Source organism: Osmia lignaria, chromosome 11 (genome assembly GCF_051020975.1).
Source record: "Osmia lignaria lignaria isolate PbOS001 chromosome 11, iyOsmLign1, whole genome shotgun sequence".
Lineage (NCBI taxonomy): Eukaryota > Metazoa > Arthropoda > Insecta > Hymenoptera > Megachilidae > Osmia > Osmia lignaria.
The window spans coordinates 11,558,778-11,579,771 of NC_135042.1; the positions used below are offsets into that span (position 1 = coordinate 11,558,778).

At 37.5% G+C, this 20,994-nt stretch overlaps 4 protein-coding genes across 12 annotated transcripts in view; 3 read left to right on the plus strand and 1 right to left on the minus strand.

The window, feature by feature from the left end:
- The first annotated feature begins 1,695 nt into the window (after nt 1–1,695).
- Nucleotides 1,696–4,230, plus strand: LOC117610450 (short/branched chain specific acyl-CoA dehydrogenase, mitochondrial). Of its 2 annotated transcripts, none has more exons than XM_034337860.2 (9): nt 1,696–2,021; nt 2,318–2,432; nt 2,565–2,665; nt 2,770–2,976; nt 3,063–3,233; nt 3,305–3,430; nt 3,493–3,675; nt 3,769–3,904; nt 3,983–4,230. In XM_034337860.2, exons 1-9 carry the CDS (start codon nt 1,911–1,913, stop codon nt 4,156–4,158), a joined length of 1,326 nt encoding a protein of 441 aa, XP_034193751.1. In that variant the 5' UTR covers nt 1,696–1,910; the 3' UTR covers nt 4,159–4,230. The 2 variants fall into 2 exon arrangements, with proteins under 2 accessions (XP_034193751.1, XP_034193752.1); XM_034337861.2 differs by having other exon boundaries at nt 1,698–1,958.
- Nucleotides 4,231–4,480: 250 nt separating this feature from the next.
- Nucleotides 4,481–6,203, minus strand: LOC117610453 (SRR1-like protein). 6 transcript variants are annotated; one of them, XM_034337870.2, is made up of 5 exons: nt 5,906–6,203; nt 5,581–5,817; nt 5,412–5,509; nt 4,815–5,003; nt 4,481–4,643 (listed from the first exon to the last, which is right to left on the minus strand). In XM_034337870.2, the coding sequence occupies exons 2-5, from the start codon at nt 5,760–5,762 to the stop codon at nt 4,621–4,623; spliced, it is 492 nt and encodes a 163-aa protein (XP_034193761.2). In that variant the 5' UTR covers nt 5,763–5,817; nt 5,906–6,203; the 3' UTR covers nt 4,481–4,620. The 6 variants fall into 6 exon arrangements, 5 of the variants coding, with proteins under 5 accessions (XP_034193761.2, XP_034193760.2, XP_034193758.2 ...); XM_034337869.2 differs by having other exon boundaries at nt 5,388–5,509; XR_004582909.2 differs by having other exon boundaries at nt 4,501–4,643; nt 4,815–4,931; nt 5,015–5,509.
- Nucleotides 6,204–6,238: 35 nt separating this feature from the next.
- Nucleotides 6,239–11,500, plus strand: LOC117610446 (erythroid differentiation-related factor 1). Of its 2 annotated transcripts, none has more exons than XM_034337850.2 (9): nt 6,239–6,951; nt 7,065–8,103; nt 8,179–8,592; nt 8,682–9,503; nt 9,589–9,768; nt 10,079–10,452; nt 10,556–10,874; nt 10,955–11,261; nt 11,327–11,500. In XM_034337850.2, exons 2-9 carry the CDS (start codon nt 7,074–7,076, stop codon nt 11,466–11,468), a joined length of 3,588 nt encoding a protein of 1,195 aa, XP_034193741.2. In that variant the 5' UTR covers nt 6,239–6,951; nt 7,065–7,073; the 3' UTR covers nt 11,469–11,500. The 2 variants fall into 2 exon arrangements, with proteins under 2 accessions (XP_034193741.2, XP_034193740.2); XM_034337849.2 differs by having other exon boundaries at nt 6,240–6,862.
- Nucleotides 11,501–11,885: 385 nt separating this feature from the next.
- The window catches only part of LOC117611406 (uncharacterized), a 76,267-nt gene continuing 67,158 nt past the window's right edge, over nt 11,886–20,994 (plus strand). Inside the window, exons 1-2 of one of the 2 annotated variants that reach the window (XM_076691028.1) lie at nt 11,886–11,989; nt 17,697–18,259. The gene's annotated coding sequence lies outside the window, so the exon portion shown is untranslated. Of the gene's footprint in view, nt 11,990–17,696; nt 18,260–20,994 lie in introns of those variants that run through there. The other variant, XM_076691029.1, reaches the window with a different exon arrangement.

Sequence of the window (20,994 nt, forward strand, 5' to 3'; positions counted from 1 at the left end):
TATTTGGAAGAACGCGATTCTCTCGCAACTGAAATAGTATCGCAAATTTCCAAACGATTTTTCTCGCTACATATTTATCGTTGTGGCTTGTAAAAACTTACCTAGCACAAAATCGCCAGCTATCGTAGAAAGTTGTTATATATCCGTGGCTGTTCGGGGAACCGTTCGACTCGTCGTTCGTATCACCGAGCGGTCGTTCCGTTCGGTGGACAGCTTCCCCGCCCCCGTCGCCGTTGATGCTCTTCCGGCGGCTAGTAAACCTTCCCCAAGCCTTCTCCACCTCTTCGTTCTTTCACACTGCCAACCAGTACCGCTGCTCCTACCACTTCCACTTCCACTTCCACTTCCACTTCCACTTCCACCTCCACCAATATTCTCTACTCCACTATACCTGTCGCTGTATGTATGTATGTATGTATGTATGTACGCTGTACGCTTTACGCGCCTTTAACTATGCATCTTCCTTCACCGTAATCGTCCGCCTCGTGTATTCACAGTTTTTAACCTATATTTTCTTGCGATCCTCACGATCCTTATTTACGACAATCAGGTTTTTCCTACTTTACCTTTTTCACTATCAAAGATTCAGACAAACGATCGTAGACGATAAATTATAATTTCGTAATGTTACGCAACTCTATTATATATCAATGTCCTCTTGATTTTCTCCTTTACTAACGATAAATTTCTTCGTTTTTATCATACTATACATATACATACATACTAAACTATACGATGCTATAGCCTATAGCAAGCACGTAGGTTGTGCGCAGTATACTAGTGCGCAACTAATTCACCAGATTTTCCTAGCAATTCAACGAGAGATCGATTCTCGAAACCGTATCAGCCGATTGGTTATCTCTTAACCGCGTATCCAATCAAAAGTTTGGATTTTCATCAGTTGGTGATCATGGAAAATCGATATTTTGCGATTAATCGAAAATTTCTTACAAGCAAGTTTTTTCATGTTTTTTATTTTGTAATATGAAATTTGAAATAACGAAAATGAACGAAAACAAGTCCACCAATGATTATCTGACAATGAGTGTGTATGCTTTGACCAGTGGAAAAAATTAATATGTATATGTATTTACATGTATAGAAATATCTAGCAAGAACTTTTCGTCTACGAATTGATGCCTATTGATTGTGAAATGCATAGTACCACCTCGTTGCGCCCTTTATTTTTTTCTTTTTCATTATCTTCGAAACACCATTTTGATTTTGAATGATACTTTGTTATCGAAAGAAGCTTCATAGCGAAGCTATGATTGTTATTACATATTGCTTCTCCCATCCTTTTTTTTTAACGCAAACATGAACGCTATCTAGACTATACCTATCATAATTTATTACAAAATTATTTGAATTATCTTAAACGAAAAAAATAATACAATAATTTTTAAATTAAACAGTTCGTGGGATGTTACACGCTTTCAAGTAATTGCAGTTAAAAGTATTTGTGTTATAAAATAGATAAGGGAATCAGTATGGAATATACATACGTATCTCTTATGCGTATGTATGTATGTATGTATGTATGCGTATAAACAGATTAAAAAGGTCGATATAATAATAAATCGATGAGTTATTGAAATTGCTTTGATCAACCAATAACTACTCGTTTTTTAACTTTTATTTTCCTTCTTCTCTCTCTTCTTTTATCATTACGTAAGAACCTGTTTGATGCTTGTATGTACATAATCAACCGCGAACTGAGTTTCAAGCGAGAACCCAAATGTATACGATATTACAAAGTAGTCAGTATTATATCGGTTCGTGATCAGACGACACCAATTTTTCTCCTTTCTTTATTGTGTTATCATTCGTCCCATGTGCGGTATTAGTTAAAGTTTCTATTTCTATTTCTACTTCTAATCGGAATCGCTTAGTTATTCGTACGTTTAAATATGAATCTTAAACTGAAAGGAAATATGCTTAAACCATTGATACGACAAGTACGTACCATACATCAAGTTTTCATAATCAACGCGCAACGTTTCTATCAAATTAATAGCTGCGTGCGTAATGATTTACTCGTAAACATAACGTAAATATAACGTAAAATTGTTCCTTTCAACGATTTGATATACAAGCGTTAGAATTTCATTGGCATCATCGTTCGAGTTCAAAGCGACCCGACTATTACGATCCTCGATATTCTTCTCATATAATTTCATATCACCAACACGATCAGTTTCATACAAGCTTGACTAGTTATATAAAATGGTTGAAGCGATAACATCAATTTGAAATTCTTTCAATTTCAACAATACGATTGATGAAGAATAATCGATTTTTATCTTCTTCTTTCCAGATACCTCGAAAGATCTGCGTCGAAAGGCAACTGAGTACGTGTGCATCGCGGCTCGGTCACTCTCCTGGACCTTTATCCCAATTTACTGACGATGAACTACTAATGAAAGAAAGCGGTAGTTATGCCATTGTTGTGTACAGTATTGCCTCGAAATAACTAACATATATTTCGCTTATTTCAAGACAATACATCTATTTTTTAAATTTATTTCAATATTACCGATATACGTAAAATCACGACTTTTTAGTTAGTAAATTAGCAAAAGAGGAAATCCTTCCACTTGTGCGAAAAATGGAAAAGGAAGGGAAAATAGACGAAGGCTTGCTACGAAAGCTTTTCGAAAATGGTGTAAGTAAACAGTCAGAGTAATCGACGTTGATCTTCAATTACGTACTTACGAAATAACGTGTATTTTGAAACATGTTTTCGAACAACCACCGATCGTCGATCAGTTAATGGGTATCGAAATACCAGAAGAGTACGGTGGTTCGGGATGCAATTTCATGACAACGATTTTGACGGTCGAAGAAGTGGCAAAGGTTGACGGGGCAGTCTCAGCTTTGGTAGATATTCATAATACTTTGGTGAACTCGTTGATAAAAAAAGTAGCATCGGAAGAACAAAAAGCAAAATACTTACCAAGATTAGCTCAAGATTACGTAAGTAATGAAATTCGTAAACAAGTTACTTGATAAATCACGATGTAGAATATGTATTTATATCGTTTCATCTAACCGGCCATTAGGCGGGTAGCTTTTGTCTTACGGAACCCGGTTCCGGATCGGATGCTTTTTCTTTGAAAACTCAAGCAAAAAAGGAAGGATCAAACTATGTGATAAACGGCACCAAAATGTGGATTTCAAATTCTGACATCGCGGGATTATTTTTAGTTTTTGCTAATGCAAATCCCTCTGCTGTAAGTCCAACATTGTAACTTTTAGAAATTCAATTAAACACATGTAACTGTTATTACATTTATGTTATTAGGGGTATCGAGGTATCACGACATTTTTCGTAGAACGAGACACGCCAGGATTAACAATCGCCAAACCTGAGGATAAATTAGGAATAAAAGCGTCGGGGACATGCATGGTCCACTTTGACAATGTTAAAGTAACCGCAATGATTTTTTTAAATAATTATTAGAAACTATTTTTGAAATACGCTTGTCTCAGGTTCCTGAAAATAATATCTTGGGACAGTTTGGTCATGGATACAAATATGCCGCTGGATTTTTAAACGAAGGTCGAATCGGTATTGGAGCACAAATGATTGGTATAGCACAGGGTTGTTTGGATGCTACCATACCTTACACGTTGGAAAGAAAGCAATTTGGAAAGGATATATTTTCCTTTCAAGTATGATAAAAAAAAACAACAAATCATTTTAATCCACCTGTTTTCTTTCTAAACGACACGAACTTGACAACATCATATTTTCTTTCTCGATAGTCGATGCAACACCAAATTGCCCAAGTGGTCACCGAGCTCGAATGTGCTAGATTATTAGTTTACAACGCGGCCAGATTAGTCGATGCTAAAAGAGATATGGTGAAGGAAGCTGCTATGGCTAAACTTGTAGCTTCAGGTAAAGAAATTTTTTTCCACAAATATCGATAATTACCTATGCAACTCGCATAAATTTATTTTCATTTCTTTTACGAAGAAACTGCATTACGTGTCACCGCAAAATGCATCGATTTTATGGGCGGAGTAGGATTTACGACCGATTTTCCTCAAGAAAAGTATTTCAGAGATTCTAAAATCGGTACGATTTACGAAGGAACTAGTAACATGCAGCTATCGACTATAGCCAAGTGCATCCGTAAGGAATATACATAAATACATCGTTATCGGGAAGAAAAATTTATTTGTACTTTTAATATTTGAAATTGTCTCTTTTCTTTTCTACAAGCATTCTCTTTCTTTTTTACTTCCTATCTTTTCATTTATTTTTTTCTTAATTCTTTAAGTCTTCGACTTTTGCTAATCATTTCAAAGCGAAATTATTTCGGATCATGGGGTAATTTAAATCCAACAAGATCGGCAGTTTCTCTGATACTTCGTTCACCTTTACCAGTATAGCGAACTTGAATTTCTTTACACATTCTCTGAGAATTCAAATAACACAAGTACGTCTCTGCTAAATTTTTCAACTCTTCTCGTGCTTTGCATAAAATTTCTGAAGTTTCTCGGTGAGATCGGGCTTGTTCCAAAATGTATTGCACCATTGTATTGTTCTTCGCGCTTCGGTCGGAAGACACTCGTCGAATCTCTTGTATCAGCGAGCGAACTAATTTTGCGTTAGGTTTCATCTTCCGTACAACCTGTAACAGAATTGATTACCAGTTGAAAATTAAATTTTCGGTATCCTCTTTAATTAGTATATCACAGTGAAACATAATTCATCGTACAAGTTCCTATTTCCTTTCTATTCTATAACGGAATATTTACTGTTCGCACAGTTACATAGTGGTAAGTTAAAAACAGATAATTACAATTTTTAGCATCTATTCGTTCCGTTTGTTTAGCAGTCAAGTAATGAATCTCTGCACCTCGGTAACACGGTTCGTCCCTTTTATTCCAAAAACTTTGAGGAATTGCGTTGATGTTTTCTTCAAGAAATATATGAATATTTAGGTCGCTGAACACGTCCTTGTATATAAAATTATTTCTTAAAGGAATTTCTGTAACATACGGTCGAATACGCAACACATAATCTAAGGAAACAGATTTATTTGCCTTTGTTAGATTATCCGTCACGATAGAAAAACTATTTGTCAACAGAATACACTTGTTTAATCTTTTGCTCCAATTTGTGTAAAGAAAATTATTAGTTAAATAGATGGAACAATGCGGCATGTATATCAACGTCACGCTGTCCTGTATAATTCGTTTGCCTTCTTCATTGATTTCTATAATGTTACAATCAAACCGCTTCAGGAGTTCAATTTCGTGGGAATAAAAGACTGGGTCGTATACATAAACTCTAGAATTATAATATTTTTTTAACGACAGGAGTAATGCCAATTGATATTTTGAAGATCGACAGGAAGAGAAATGTCCCAAACCGTAACACAATATTTCAGAAATACCATCCAGTCTTAAGGCATTCAACGAATCTCCCAAAGAATAGAAAACATTGTCAGCAAACAATGAATTTTTCAATTCGACTTCTGCTTCAAGAATCATTCTGAAAATGATTGTAAAATCATTGAAGAAAATTTCCATATACACGCTTTCGGGGAATATGCAATGCCTTACCCAAAAAGTGTCTCATAATTGATATTAAAGTTACTACCATTGTCCTCATCATCATCATTAACATCATCATCATTATCAACAGGTAATGTAACTGTTGAATCGCAACTTTTTCGAGCAAAAGATGTCCGTTTCTTTCGATGTATTACGAGTTTGAATTCCTCATTGTCTTGCATTTGGAACATCGTTCAACTGTATCATTTCATTTTTACGCGTACATGCGCGTACATTACAGATTATCTTAATTTAAATCGTACGAGTATTTTTAATTTACACTATATAACATATAGAAGTTGTTACTGCTATCGTAAAAAATGTGCATACACACCTTGGAATAAAAATCATGGATACAGCGTTCAGGGAAATCACGATTTAATCGTTCAAAACCTGAGATGTTACGTAATACAGTGTGCATTAGCACACGACCTTATGTGCTTGCTGCACTTTATAATACAAATATATACCTTGTATTACACACACATGTATCTATATATGCTATATATGTACACATGCGCATGTATGTAACATATATACGTATATAAGTATTTACATCCTTTCATCAATTTTCGTCAATTTGAACCCATTTAGTTTACTTTCACATATTTTCATATGTATAACCAAACTTGTACTTGCATACTTATATATACCGCAGTTCACCAGAGTCCATAACTGCGAAAAGACCAGTTTTCGTTCTTCGCGCTTCTCCAGTGCGCATCTTCGCCCTGATTGGCGATACTCCCAAACGAAGTGGAAAGCGATTAGCAGAGAGCTCGCTGCGTTCCCCCACCATCTTCCAACCTGCGCGTCGCAGTTATGGACTCTGGTGAACTGCGGTATACATATATGTATATATATACCAATCTTTTCTTTATTTCTTAATATGAGAACTATTCAGGTTAGAGATACGCTTTATACGTTGTTACAAAGGTCTCGCTGAGACGCTGAGACTTCAAAACCGTTACGTTTGTCAAAAGTTACAGAGGTTTCAATTTTCCTATATGTAAAAAGTCTATGGGTCGCACATCTTAGGTTCGGGGTCCCTGACACCCCATAGTAATCATAGCATGTCGTTAGTTGGATGCAATAACTGAGGTGGCGCTTGAAGAATTTGGATAGATACGTTATTATGTGAATAGGAATTGGTTCGTATGTACACTCTGGTTCGTTCTAGAAGTTTTTGGACATACCGACAAGTTTTGAGAGACGCGCGAATAACGACAACGACGTCGACATCGTGCACGACAAGTTAAACATGTCAGAAAGTTCGGATAGTAAAGTTGATATCGTAAGTAGCGTTTCTTCGCCTAGCGATATTGTATACTTTATCTGGACATTGTTATTCTATGAAAAGCTTGATCGTAACAGTAGTATTTGGTAAACATAAAAACTATATATAAATACATATATACGTATATGTACATATATTAGTGATTCATATATGTATAGTTACAAACGCCATATCCAGTTTTCAACAATTTTGGTTTTAGGTCAACCCTATGTCTGTGGCTGTACCAGCCGATTCACCCAAGAAACCGGTCAAGTCTACAGCAGTTGTAAAATATTCAACTGTTCAGACACCAGCAACTTATGCTCAATTACAATGTAATACAGATTTAAATTTACCTCCAAGCAATTGGTTAAGTAGCTCTGCAGAGAGTTATGGATTGCAGAGCGTTTGGTCTCAGACTTCTGGATTTTCTAGTTTTCGTATGGCACATATGTTTCCTGATTGTGTCGGGGAAGTTGACGTGGTATCTGATGCAGAAAATATAAAGAAATTGCTGAAGCTACCTTACAATCATGGAATAATATCCATGGTGGTTCATAGAATTGAAAATACTTTACTATTGGATGATTTTGATATTCATAAGTATTTGCTTAGACAAGCGGAAAGCGATTGGGAATGGCTGAAAAAATTTTTTTACGAGCACATTTTCCAAAATCTAGGGGATAAAGAGAAACGTCTGTTTCACAAGACAAGTAGTAGAAATACTTTGCAACAAAAAAACTTGGTATCCAAGTTTTTGTATCGCTCCATAGTAGTAGCAGATGAGAAAGAGCAACACGTGAAACCACAGTTGCCTGTGAAAACATTAGAACCTTGTTTACCAGAACCTACGCAAGAAGAAAAAGTGCCAGACCCAAATTATAATCACAATTTTGCAAGAAACATTGTGTGGACTTTTGAAAATATACAGATGCTTATTGGTACCGATATGCCAATATTTGGAGGGCTAACACACCCTTGTATAAGTCTGAGGTTAAGAGATATGACCAAACCCATTAATGTTTTAACCGGTATAGATTACTGGCTGGATAACTTGATGTGTAATGTCCCAGAAGTGGTGATGTGTTATCATTTGGATGGTATCGTGCAAAAATATGAATTAATAAAGACGGAAGATCTTCCTAATTTAGATCATTCTAAATTCAGTCCGAAAGTTATCAGAGATGTTGCTCAAAATATTTTAAGTTTTTTGAAAAATAATGCAACCAAAGCTGGACATACTTATTGGTTGTTTAAAGGTAATTATACGTATGTATACATATAAGAGTGAGAAATTTTCTAACGAGTTTCTAATCTTATATTATATTGATTAGGCAAGGACGATGAGGTGGTAAAATTGTATGATTTAACGTCTTTGTGCCACGATGTATCAGATGAGAAGGGTCAAAATCCATTTACTGTACCTGTTGCTATGCTACTGTATAGGGTAGCTCGTAACATGAAGTATTCTTCCGATTATCATAGACAACAGGGTACCATTAGAATGCTATTAAAGAACTGCATACAATTGTTAACTAAAGAAAAGTATCCTCAAATTGTGACATCTGCACATTTTATGTTGTCCGATCTTTACATACCATCGGATACAGATCCAGTTAGTCCTGGATTGTCCGATCAGAGCGACGAAGAAGATACTCAGAGCGAATCTAGTGCATTTCATGAAAGCGAAAAGGATGAGGAAGAAGAAAACGAAGCGGATGCAATAAAATCTTTGACATTAGCTAATAGTAAGTTATACATATACGTATGTGTCTTTTTTCTCCCCCCTTTTCAAATAACTCTGTATTTGTAAAAAGAAATGTTTGGAACCTTTTAGTCAAGGAACATGCAGAATGCGAGGAACCGAAATACAAACCACCACCGATTTCCGGCACAATTAAAGAACGATGTTTAGCTGCTTTAGAACACGTCTGTTACGGACTCGAATGTTTACAATACTTTCCGACCAATGACAACACCGAAGAGGAAGAAAAAGAAGCAGAGGTACAGGAAAAGGTGAAGAAACAGTATGAAGAAAGTCATTTAAATATGGCAAAACCATTTGAGGCAATTCCCATGCCTTATACGTCCTTGAAGGAAAAGGAAAAGGAAAAGGAAAAGGAAAAGGAAAAGGACGTTGAAAGAGAGGAAAGTTCGATAAATACTAGTCCTATTCATAAGAAGAAGTTGAAACAAAAAAAGGGTAAAAAGGGTGAGAAAGTTATAACGAAAGAAGAAACGATAGAAAATGAACCGAAAGCACTGTTATGTAAGCTTAAGGCCGAAACTTTACCTACGTGGCAGGCGCCTAAAAAAAGCGATAACATCAGTTGGAATGCTCACTTGAAGACACTATTATATGAGAAAGCTTCGTTAATCTTCGCTGTACTCGCGGAACATGAATACGCGAATAGAAATTATGGGGCGTCACTGAGATATATGTTAGCAGTATTACGCTGTCAGAAGATATTGGAGATCTTTTGTGGTATAAGAAATGACAAGTCGATCAGTTATTTATTAGGTCGAGCGGGAGATTGTTGCTTTATGGCTGTACAAGATTGGTGTAACGTTGAAAAACACAGAAAGGATTATGAAACGAAGAATGGGATCGAAGAAAGGATCGTCGAAGAAATATGTAGTATGGAAGATTTAGATATGAGTGAGTATGTTCTTTGATGATGATAAAAATAAAAAATGGGTAAGGGAAAATTGTTTTTTTCTATATTAAGTATGCCTCGTTACAGATGGTGCTGAATTGCTGCCACAACGTTTAGAGAGTTTGGAATTTACTTTAGTAGCGTCTTACAAATGTTACGAAAAAGCCTTATCATTAGAACCATTGGAAATGGATAAAAAAAATCTTTTAAGACGTTTAGGAAACATTCATAACGAATTAGGTGTGCTTTACATGAATCAAGCTGGAAGTAAGTACATAGATGTTTCATATTTGTTTTTTTTTTTTTAATATAGAATGTTAAACAATTACGTATGCTAATATGGGTGGGCATCCTCGTTAAGGCTGATTTTTTGAATTATTAATGAAAAATAGCACCGAATCAGAGAACCCGTCTCGACTTGGTGGCTGCGAACAAACTCGGCACGGTCGGTGTTTTTCATTAATAATTGAGAAACTATGTTAACGAATATTTAACGAATATTTTGGTAAAGGATGCCCATCCATAGCCGAACACGTAATACAGACGTGTATGGGTAACGTGTTATTATTTATTTCAGCACGTTATCAGCAAGAAAATGCATCAGAAGAAACAGAATCATCTGCTGGTGTAACAGCGTTGCTTGCTCGTTCATTAACTCATTTAGAAGCGGGTGTGAAAGCTTTTGAAACGGTTCACGATGAAGTAAATTTAGCACTTTTACACTCAAATACAGGAAGACTTATGCGACTTTGCGCACACATGCATGTAAAAGAAAACAGCCAAGAACGTAATTTCTATAATAAAGCACTTGCGAGTTATCAAAAAGCGTTGCAAGTTTTAGGTTGTAGAAAGAGAAATCCTATGATTTGGGATACCATTACATGGGACCTGTCTACTACTTTGTTTACTATGGCTACCTTGTTACAGGATTATCCAACAGGTGGATGCAAAGTATGTCTGTTAACCTTTTTTATATTACGATAATTTCAGATAAATTTGATGATTTGTTTCGATTCGTTTCGTTTCGTTTCGTTTCGTTTCGTTTGTTTTTTAGACAGAGGAAGAATTGGAACGCGAAGTCGTCGATATTTTACAAAAAGCTCTGAAACATTGCGATATCGAAACACCTGGACCACGGCAACCAGTATATCAATTTCGTGCGGCAACTATTCAACATCGTCTCGCATCTCTGTACCATCGTGTTTACAGAGAATACGAACCGGACACGGATAACATTAAAAGGAAAACAAGTTTACAATTGTGCAAGTTGTATTATGATAAGGCTGCAAAGTTGTTGTTAGCTTTAGAGCAACCTACAGAATTTCTAACCGTACAAATGGAAAGGGTTGCTTTAGCTGAACATCAAGCACGTTGTATGCATTTCCTTTCTTGACTTAATAATATAATTTTTATCGTTATAAATTCATGTAACCATACAATGTTCTTTATTTAGGCGCAACAACCTTTAATGGGAAATTGAAAGCATACCAAAACGGTCTGGAATTAATATTACAATGTAGACCTATTATGGATATATTGTGTGATAAAAACAACAGTAGTCAGAAACAGAAGATAGAATGTAGAAGAAATGCTGTCAGGAACAAAGTAACGAAAGATATCCTCGAGGAAGGAAAAGGAAGCGAGGAAGAAAAGTTGATAGAAGACGAAGAACGTTTAGTGGTGTTACTTGAACAGAGATTACAATTTATCTTGCGATCTCTAACGAAATTATTTGTTAGCAAGAACAGTAATAAGAAAGAGTACGTATTCGTTTGTAAATGATGTTACACAGAATTGGTATACATAATGTATTTATATATTTCAGGTCTGAAACGCTGGCCAGCTTGTACAAACAGTGTTATAGTAAAACATTACGACCAGTCACAATGACCGGTTTGACGTTAATAGAACACATTGCGCAACTTTTACGAGAATTGGAGAAAATGTTATCGTCTATAGAATCTTGAACGTGCGATAAATAAGTAAATACCTACATACATTGAAAGTGGCAGTTTCAAAGAGTGTACGATTGGTCTTTAATAATTGGTCGATCGGAGTCGGAGTTGCTGTTTTAAGGATTCTTTGTAACTGGTCGTTAATGCTGGCCATTAACGCTTGTCATTGCACGGTTATGAGAGTAAGATGTCGACGAGTTCTTTTCAGTCATTGTATCGAAAATCCTGAAAAAAGACTTTTTTTAATTCTAGCGTGTAAATAGTGAAATTGAAGCTCTTATTTATATATGATTTATAAGTGAAGAATAAATAGCTTCCATACCAATGGGGTATTCTTTATTTTAATTTTTTCTATCATTTCTATCATTTCTATCATTTCTTAAGGTGCATCGCAATCGCAATGTTTTGACCGTTCGTTTTCTTTTGTTTTGTTTCGCAGTTAAATGATACCTCACTCAAGTTGTTATAACGACTTTGAAAAGATGTCAAGTGGTTAACAGACGATGATGGGTTTGTAGTCTCGCCTTTTAATTGTAAGTGATATTTAAAACTTTTCATTTGTTAATTAAACTTGTTTGTTACTTTGACGATGAGTGAAGAAATTTCACGTGTCAAACTAGGGAATAAAGAAAATTGCGAAGTTGAGTAGCTCGTAATGGGGTAAAGGGTTTATTATCGTATTATTTTCTCAAACTATTGGGTCGGCCATTCCCTTTCCGTCTTTTATGCCAGTTTGAACCCCCCCCCCCCCCCCCCCCCCACACGCACGTACCACGTACATAGAGAACTTTGAAATAATTGAATTCCAAGACATTATGAATCCGTCAGACGTGAAAGAATTTTCGGCTCGGACGAAAGGGAAATTTCAGAACTCCTTTCCCTATCCTTTCTCGACCTTTTATCTGGTTGTATCAATTAGAGTCGGTGCCTTCGTGTCCTGAATATATATTATGTACCAGGTGTCTCTTTAGCTTTTCAGGAATGATTCATTTGACAAGTTTCAATCGCACACGGCGATAAATCGCTTAAAGTTTCACACAGAATGTTGGTGGTGAAACGCGTCCGTCAGTTGAGCAACTAGCTAAACTACTTAGGTGGCATATGTTTTGGAAAGCATCTTGAATCTGGTAATCTCGTAAATAATATAATAACCTGCATATTCGGTTAAACGTTCAATTTATGGGGAGAGCAGAAGATTCTTCTTCTTCTTCTTCTTCCCTTTTGTCTTCGTTCAACGAATTTGTTGGCTCGTAAAAGTCTTGATCAAGATTGAAGGTGACTGGCAAGAGACGAGTAGGATAAAAAATGTATCGTATGTGTCGTATCGTACACCGTAACATACCATAACATGTACTTTCTTTTATCAGAAAGCTTATAAATAAAAATGAAATAACGTCAATATTCCTTCTTTACGATGATCGAAGGACTAGTTGATTTTCCAAATCTGAACGAGTTAAACCGCGGGTTTTCAGCATTTGCTAATTAATGAATGAATTAATAACGTACATAGAAATATTAAATAGGTCGGTGCAATCGCGTTCACCCAATTCTCAATGTTTCGGATGAAATGTTCGTTAGTGGGGTCGACTTAATTCGTTGAAAGTTAGCAATTAGATAATGCATTCGGAGCATCTCGGTCTCTCTTTATTACGGTTGCGAAACCGAGCGCAATTTATAATTCAATTTCCAGATCATCTCGCTGAACGCGAGCTGTTCTCTTTCTTCCAACAGTGAAATTAAGCCGTTTTTATTAATAGTGTAGTAGGTATAATAAATAGTAGGTACATGTAAAGATTATTGTTAACAATTGTAAGGAATTTTTTAACGGTGGCTAGCAATTATTTCTCGTTTAGCCCGTTGCCGTATATCAGATGGACGAAAACGAGCCAAGGGGATAGCCAAGGTCACGTAGGAGGTAATATCGTCGGAGGCCAGGATCTTTATTCTTTCTTATTACTTAATATCCTCGGTAACGAGGACAAATGTGGTGGCCAGGCTCCTGCTAATTGCCACTATACCACACACTCTCCTCTCATCAATCTATTGCCTACCTACCCTCCAAATGCCACGTGGAATTTTTTTGAAATTGAACCAACTTGTACTTCATTTTTCGAATATTATTCTGTAATCTAGAGTGAAAAGCACGTCTTTGAATTTTCATTTTCTTCACCGTCAATTGTCAGCTTGAAATCTAATCGAAAATCGAAACTCTCGACATCTTTGAAAACTGATTCTTAGAGAGGAGTGAGAAAAATTAGGAGGTCGATCGAATGGTCGAGACTTCTCTGTTGGTGGTCGTTTCTCGATCGTGTCATTGACTACGTTTTAATTAGTGGTCGCTTCGGTGTGCGTAGCTTTCAATAACTTGGATTAGAATTAAATTCGATCTTTAAATAAGTAGAATGATGAAGAAATCGGGATTGAACGAATTTTTCATCCATCTCGGTTGGTGGATCGGAATTTTCGAGAGCATCGCAAACGTTATTCAGGTCACAGAAACGGTAATTTGATAATATCAATTTAATTACTAAACTATTCTCAATTATGATCCAGTTTAACGTTCCCCCAGGAAGTTTCCGGTCAAGTTTCGTTGAAAACAACGAAAGCGTCGCCTTTTTTTCTCACCGAAATTACTGTCTTCGAATCAATACCCCTTACCACGATGAGAAAAATTCTAATTTATCTTATTCTTACTTTATTCAGAGCCAACACTTACGAGAATTATCCTGATTGTAGTTGATCCGTTCTCTTTTCGAGTCACATGATTTACCTTTATTAAGGCTGTAATAGCTATCACCAGATGTTTTTCATTTCCTTTTCGATGCTATGCGCTCATTTTTTACAATTTCATTGGATGGGTTCAGGGAGATTGAACAGGTAATATGATTAAATTTTTACAGAGTTGCTTTTCATATTCAACTGGGAAATATAAATTAAAACTTCCCTTTTAGAGTTGAAACCCTTGCTCTACTCCGTAATGAACTTTAGGGAAACTGTGTGACACATTCAATTTGACGATGGTTTCTAACTTTCGGCTGGTGTGCAGGGTTCACAGATCTAACATAGTGTATTCCTCGAAGGACTCCTTTGACTGACCAGCAGCAAAAGCTTTTAATAAAGTTTTAATTTCGATGTAAACGCCCTTTGCGTAACCTTCTAATTCGTTAAGAAGTCATCATCGTCCCTGTCCACGTGATTATGTTGTACAGAAGTGTAGAGAAGAATTAAAAATTTCGACGGCAGGATTACAACTTGTAATAGTAATTAATTGTTGTCTGATGTAGCATTGAATGTCTGATGGAAGAAAAGTTAAATGGAAACTGATACGTAAAAGGGAAGAAGTGAGAAAATAAATAAGGGTAGAGAAAATAGTTGAGGTAAAAGAAGAGGTCACGACCCTTTCGATCGGGGTTAGATCAGCACGTGTGGGTGGTTGTAGAGGGGATCGAAATAGAGGTTGCCTCGACCTCGACGAATTCAATCTCGATGCAAGAAAGAACGCGATCGTCAAGCACGATCGTGTTATGCAGACGAAACCTATACTCGGGCAATGCGAAGGAAATCGGTCTCGACTTTCCCTCGCATTCGAGCAATTTTTTTTCAAATTCAACGACGCTTTCCTGCAAAACCTTCTTATCAATCGATTTGCTATTTTACAGGATGAAATTTATACCTATTTATTGATTTAATCGATCAATCTCGTTAATCCGGTGTATAACAAAGGAGCTCGTAAAAGGCGCAACTGGCGCGTTAAGAGGGGTTAATAAAACACCAAGTAGCCTCTATTCCAAATCATCGAAAGGATTAACCCTTTCAGAATAATAAAATAAGAAGAGAAACGACTCGGCAGAGAAATCGGCAGATTACAGGGGTTGAAGGAAGAAGAAAGAAGAAAATAAACGCGACCATTGACATTGACTTTCTTCCGTTGCGTTGGTGGTGAAAGCAAAAAGGAAAAGGGAGAGGAGAAGGAGGCGGAGATCGATGAGATAGCTTCGCGAATAAGAAAGGGGATGTTTGCAGGTGGCAAAGACTAGAGCAATTGCGCGGAAGAAACTTATGGGTTCGCACGTAGAAAGGCGGCTGTGTAATTTAATCAGTGAAACCGTCGCGTTCTGGCTTTGATAATAAAGGGACAACGACGAACCGCGGGATTACCGTGATACCGTCCATTGTTTTGGTGCACCGTGACCGGTTAGAACTAGTGGAAAGGATCTCCTTCGCAGGGGATCCTGCGATGTTGATAACGTCGAGAGAACAGCAGTAAGTTTTCTTAATAAGATCACGGGCTATAGAATAATCTGAATTAGCCGTTTTGATTGCTGGATCGTCGGCTTTTCGAGAATATCGTTTATAGGCTCATTTATCACCGACGAGCACCAAGATAGAACCGAGTAAGTATGTCTCAAAGTGTATCGATAATTCATCGCGCGCCGCGCCGCGCCGCGCCGCGCCGCGCCGCGCCGGCTCAAGATGAATTTCGTCTTTCCAGCCGGATAATCCATCATTTCGATGGAATTCGACCAGGTGATAAAGTTTGTCCCGTAGCTGAGCTAATCTGTCTCCGAATATAATCGTGCTCGGTTCATTTCGGTTCGGCGAAAATGGACCAAGTTTGTTCGTTTTATCGATGCAGCGCAACGCGGCTAAATTACGTTTCAAGAAAGAAGAGAAAAGTATTCGCGGTCGCGTGGTGTTCGTTCTTCAATTAAATCAGGCTGTCTCTGATTTATTACACGCGCACATTGCAGCGAACGAGAGACGTTCGTAAATAATTAGAACGAACCTATATCAGACGGGAGGAGAGAGAGAGAACGTTGGCTTGCTTAAATAATTATATTTTCCCGGATCTCGTTAGTAGTCGCGCTTCCAACGAGCATTTTGCGTGTTATCGTTTACTTTGATGCGACAATCTTCCGGCAAATAATTTTCTAAGGATGTTCACGTATGTGAACGGGAACAGCAACATTGCCGGATATCGTCGTAGTACGCGAAGGTTACAAATTATCAAGATACCTCTGAATAAAGTAAGTGGGAAACATCAATTCCCATCGGTTCCCACCTACGTATGCAACTCCATACGGGTAGATAAAACGTCCCGTGTGTCCGGACAGGCTACAAACGTGTATGTAAGAGCAATGACATGCACTCGTGGCACCGTATGAAATATTCCCGTGGCCCAGCTACGTGATATTCGCAGACGCACGAAATATTCCTTTGTATCTTTGTCTACAGGTGAGAGACGGCTAAAGTGCACTTTTCTCCATGCGACGAATGAAAAATGAGGGGGACCAGCGGACGGATAACGGGGATGAAACAGGCAAAGGATGCGAGCCGTGGATATACAAGTTTCTTTTTCTCAACAGAAAGAAAAGAATTAATGAGGCTGGCTCGAATGGCTGATTCTCGTCGAAAAACAAAAAGAGAAGAGAAGAGAAAGAATGTAAAAAACGGTAAAGGACGGAAAAGGACGGAAAAGGACGGAAAAGGAAGCAAGAGTAATAGGGAAGAAAAGAAAGAATGGTATCGCGTGGAATTGGAGGTGGACGAAAAAGTTTGCTTTTCAACTGGCCAAGTGCATCCACACACGGTCCAAAGTCGCGTGAATTGTTGCCTGATACTTTTTTCTTCCTTCTGTGGTAACGGACGTTATCTGACTCTAAATTTCTATTTCAAATTACATCGGACAAAGTTGCCAAGTTACGATTGGTTGTAAAACAGGAAATTGATTTAGCAAATAAGTTACCACGATCATCGTTCGGATACCTAATAGTCGATTGCTATCACGAAACACTCGCAAATCAAGGTTACGTGCTTCATGTTGTTCATCGGCTCGATCGGCTCGATCGGCTCGATCGGCTCGATCGGCTCGATCGGTTTGTTTTTCTTTATTACTTCTTGCAACTCATCTACGTTGAGATAGTATATTCGACGCAGAATGCTTAAATTGCTTGTACAAATACCATAACAGCATTAGAAATAAAGCGGTACAGTTGCAACAATAAGTGCTATAATTGTAAAATGTACCGACGCGCCATTATATTGTGTAGAAACATTTATAATTGCATTTTGTATATCCTCTGTAGCAACTTAAAACAAAAGAGGAAAAGAGGTATCTTTAATAACAACGGCATAAATCGTTAATCCCACAGTTGTTTTCTTTCTTGAAGAAAAAAAGAAAAAAAGGAAAAAAAATTGCATGTGATTTATTGAAACGAGCGGTATGTACCCTGTTTTCAGCAAGGACCAATGTGCATGCGTCGTTTCGAAAAGGCCACTCACGTGACGGGGCGCGAATGCTGCAACCAATCAGAGCGCGGTGTGGTGAGCGATTGCGCAGACGATGTACGGTCAGACGAGGTAGCGCGGTCTTCGCAGTATCGTGGCAACCCTCGTCGAGTCGAGAGTACGTATTGTGTTTGTCGTTATCGGTTATTTGTGCGTGAAACGGGTCGTTCGTTTCTCTTTCGTTCTAGTCGTTTATTTACTAACGTTGTCCGTATCTACACTACATTTCCCTTGCCTTTTTCGTTGTAACGCATTGAAAATTCGTGAAATCCGTGAAACTCGTGAAACTCGTGAAACTCGTGAAACTCGTGAAACTCGTGAAACTCGTGGCCGAACAATTGCGTTTAAAAGACAATCTCACGCCTTTACGCGTTCTAATTCCGGCTGGTTTTCGTCTAGCACTTTTAAGCGTCGCTACGAATTCGCGAAACGTCTGTGTGTGATATGTGAGGTGTGTTCGATCCAGATTATTCTTTACGGCAACAACTCGCTTTTCCTGAGGAAAGAGAAATAAGGTAAGACGATTTATGCGACAATGTTAAACTAGATTTGCGAATCTATCTAATTATCGTGATTATCGTGATTATCGTGATTATCGTAATTATCGTGTACGGGATGCGACAGATTCTCAGATGAAACTTCGCACCGCTACGCCGTAGTTGATTATTGTGTACGGAACGCGAGAGATTCTCAAGTGAAATTTGCACCGACGCGACGCGCCATGCCATGCCGTAGTTGGTTACATATATGTATTGCGTACGGAACGCGAGAGATTCTCAAGTTAATCTCCGCGCCGTAGATGATTAGTTTCGCAATAGACTGATAGAGGGTGGGACCAATGTTGTCGTTTAGGTTAAATCGCGCGAGTTTTTGGTTATTTTTGTATAAAGAGGGGTTTTTGGTGCAACGTCAACTGAAGGTAACTACTTACTTACTTGTTATAAATGGTAAACATGGTAAATGTATTAGAATGCCGTAGCGTCGTCAGTCGTTAGACGTCAGAATACTGTAGATTGTCGTAAGTCATATTACGGTAACAATAAGCAAGCGTCTATTTTTTCTCTTTTCTTACGGATCGATAGAGAATCCGTGTGTTTCTTACGAATTAATCGAGTTATATGCTAGAGATACGTAATTTTCGCTAAAATCTGCTTGATCGGATTCTGCCGAGTAGATTGCGCGTTGTGATCAGACTCGCGTCTCGTTCTTTCGTGTTTTCGTGTTTTCGTGTTTTCACGTTGTCACGTAAGATATCAATCACGTAATTTCAATTATAATAAGATGAGTCAAAAAATTTACGTTTCCGCGTTAGCTGACACGAGAAAGTTAAGTAGCTAAGGAAAAGAAAAAATAGATATCGATGAAATAGATATCGTTGGTCGACATACGAGCGAATGACGGAAGAGTTGGATTCTGCGGTGGATTTGTTATTGGACACTTGTAATCCGAAACAATAACGGTGATAGAAGCGTGGCTCCATCGATAGACTGCACGGTTAGATAGTTTATTGCATTATCATCGCGTAGTTAACGATGCTCGTGTCAAATTGAAAGAGCAGCAGAGGGGACAGGTTAAAAGCGGACCGTCAGCGACGCGACAATTTCAATTTTCAATTTCGACTCGAAACATGTTAGAGTCGCGTTAATTGCTCGCAGCTGCGCTTCGAACCACGTTTCTTTTTCCTTTTTCCTTTTTCCTTTTTCCTTTTTCCTTTTTCCTTTTTCCTTTTTCCTTTTTTCATTTTTATATGGGCCCTCTATTTTCCGTAAAGTTTGTTTTCATGATAATTTATTCGGGTTCGCGTAGATGTATGTAATTGGTCCAGTTTGAACGCGTTCCGATGTCGCAAAATTTGAGGAGAAATGGAAGGATTCAAAGGCACACAGGCACGTTTCGCTTTTGCTAGTCTCAATTGTCTGTCGAAAAGTTAAATTGACTGTCGGTCGCGAACGTCCAATATGATTAACGAGTTTTCGTATTTTGCGGTAAAAGGGAGTCGACATCGATGTGCGAGATAATAAACGTAGAAAGTTTTGTTAATAGTATGTTTCAGAGGATTATTAACAGAGAATATTAAGAATATTTAGAATTTACATTTCTAAAAGTCAGCTGAAAAAGCAGTGAAATTGATTCTTGTAACTTTTTCGAATAATATAATCAAATTGACGAATGAGTCAGAAGAGTTTGAAAGAAATATTAAATTTATTACCTAAATAGAGATGATTGATTTAATTGTAGTAGAACATTAGGGACAGTTGATGGACAGTTGATTGATTAATTGAAATTAATCAGAGAAATTAGAAAACTAGAAAACTAGAGATACACGTCCGTTTTTTCTTTAACAAAGAGATACTAACATGATTATTAATCGATTTTCAATCAATTATTTAGCTCGTGGAAATGATATTCAGTTAAATGTAACGCGTCGTTGCAACTCTCATTAGCATTTCCCTATTTAATTATCGCAAATTTATTAATTAATTGCTTGTTTCAACGAGTTCGTCCAGATATTTATTTTTTATGTGTTAATTAACACCAGAGTATGTAGAGTAGGTATACATTTGGGTCGAAATCGCATCGAATCACGATCGAACTTTTCCAACGGATTTCAAGGATGGAAAATTGAATGTATCCAAAGAGACGGAGACACGGTAACTTACTCTGTTGCGCCCTTTTCTCACTTTGTTATTATCTCGACTGTACAAGATGGCAAGGGGTAAATCCTGGTTCCTCAAGAACCGTCTTTGACCACGTTTTATTGAAATGTTCTCACGAGCATAGGTTGGATAGTAAGAGAACTAGCCGTTTAAATTCATGTAAAGCCTCTCGTTGCTTTTCATTATTTACGTGCCAAGAAGTAATCGCGTTCACGACAACTTGTTGCTTACTAGAAAATTCGGAATGACGCGTGCATGCTGGCAAAATTTAGACTGTTGATTAATTTTCGATTTCCAAATGGACGATCTTCGTGACCGGTACTAAACTAACGTCAAATAGAGAAAAAGAGAAATTTTTCCACGCGTTGCTTCCGATAGCTATACTACTGTATAATAACTATTATATTTTCTTGCTTCAACATAATCCTGTTTTCTTCTACGTTCTTGTTCGACGTAAGTTAAGGGTAGAAATTGGGTCAACGGTGCTCTGAAAGACAAACGATCCGACACGTATAAGCGAAACTCGACTCGTAACAGTGACGTTGGCGCTTGCGAGATATTCCAACGAGAGAGGGTAATGAAACGCAATGGAA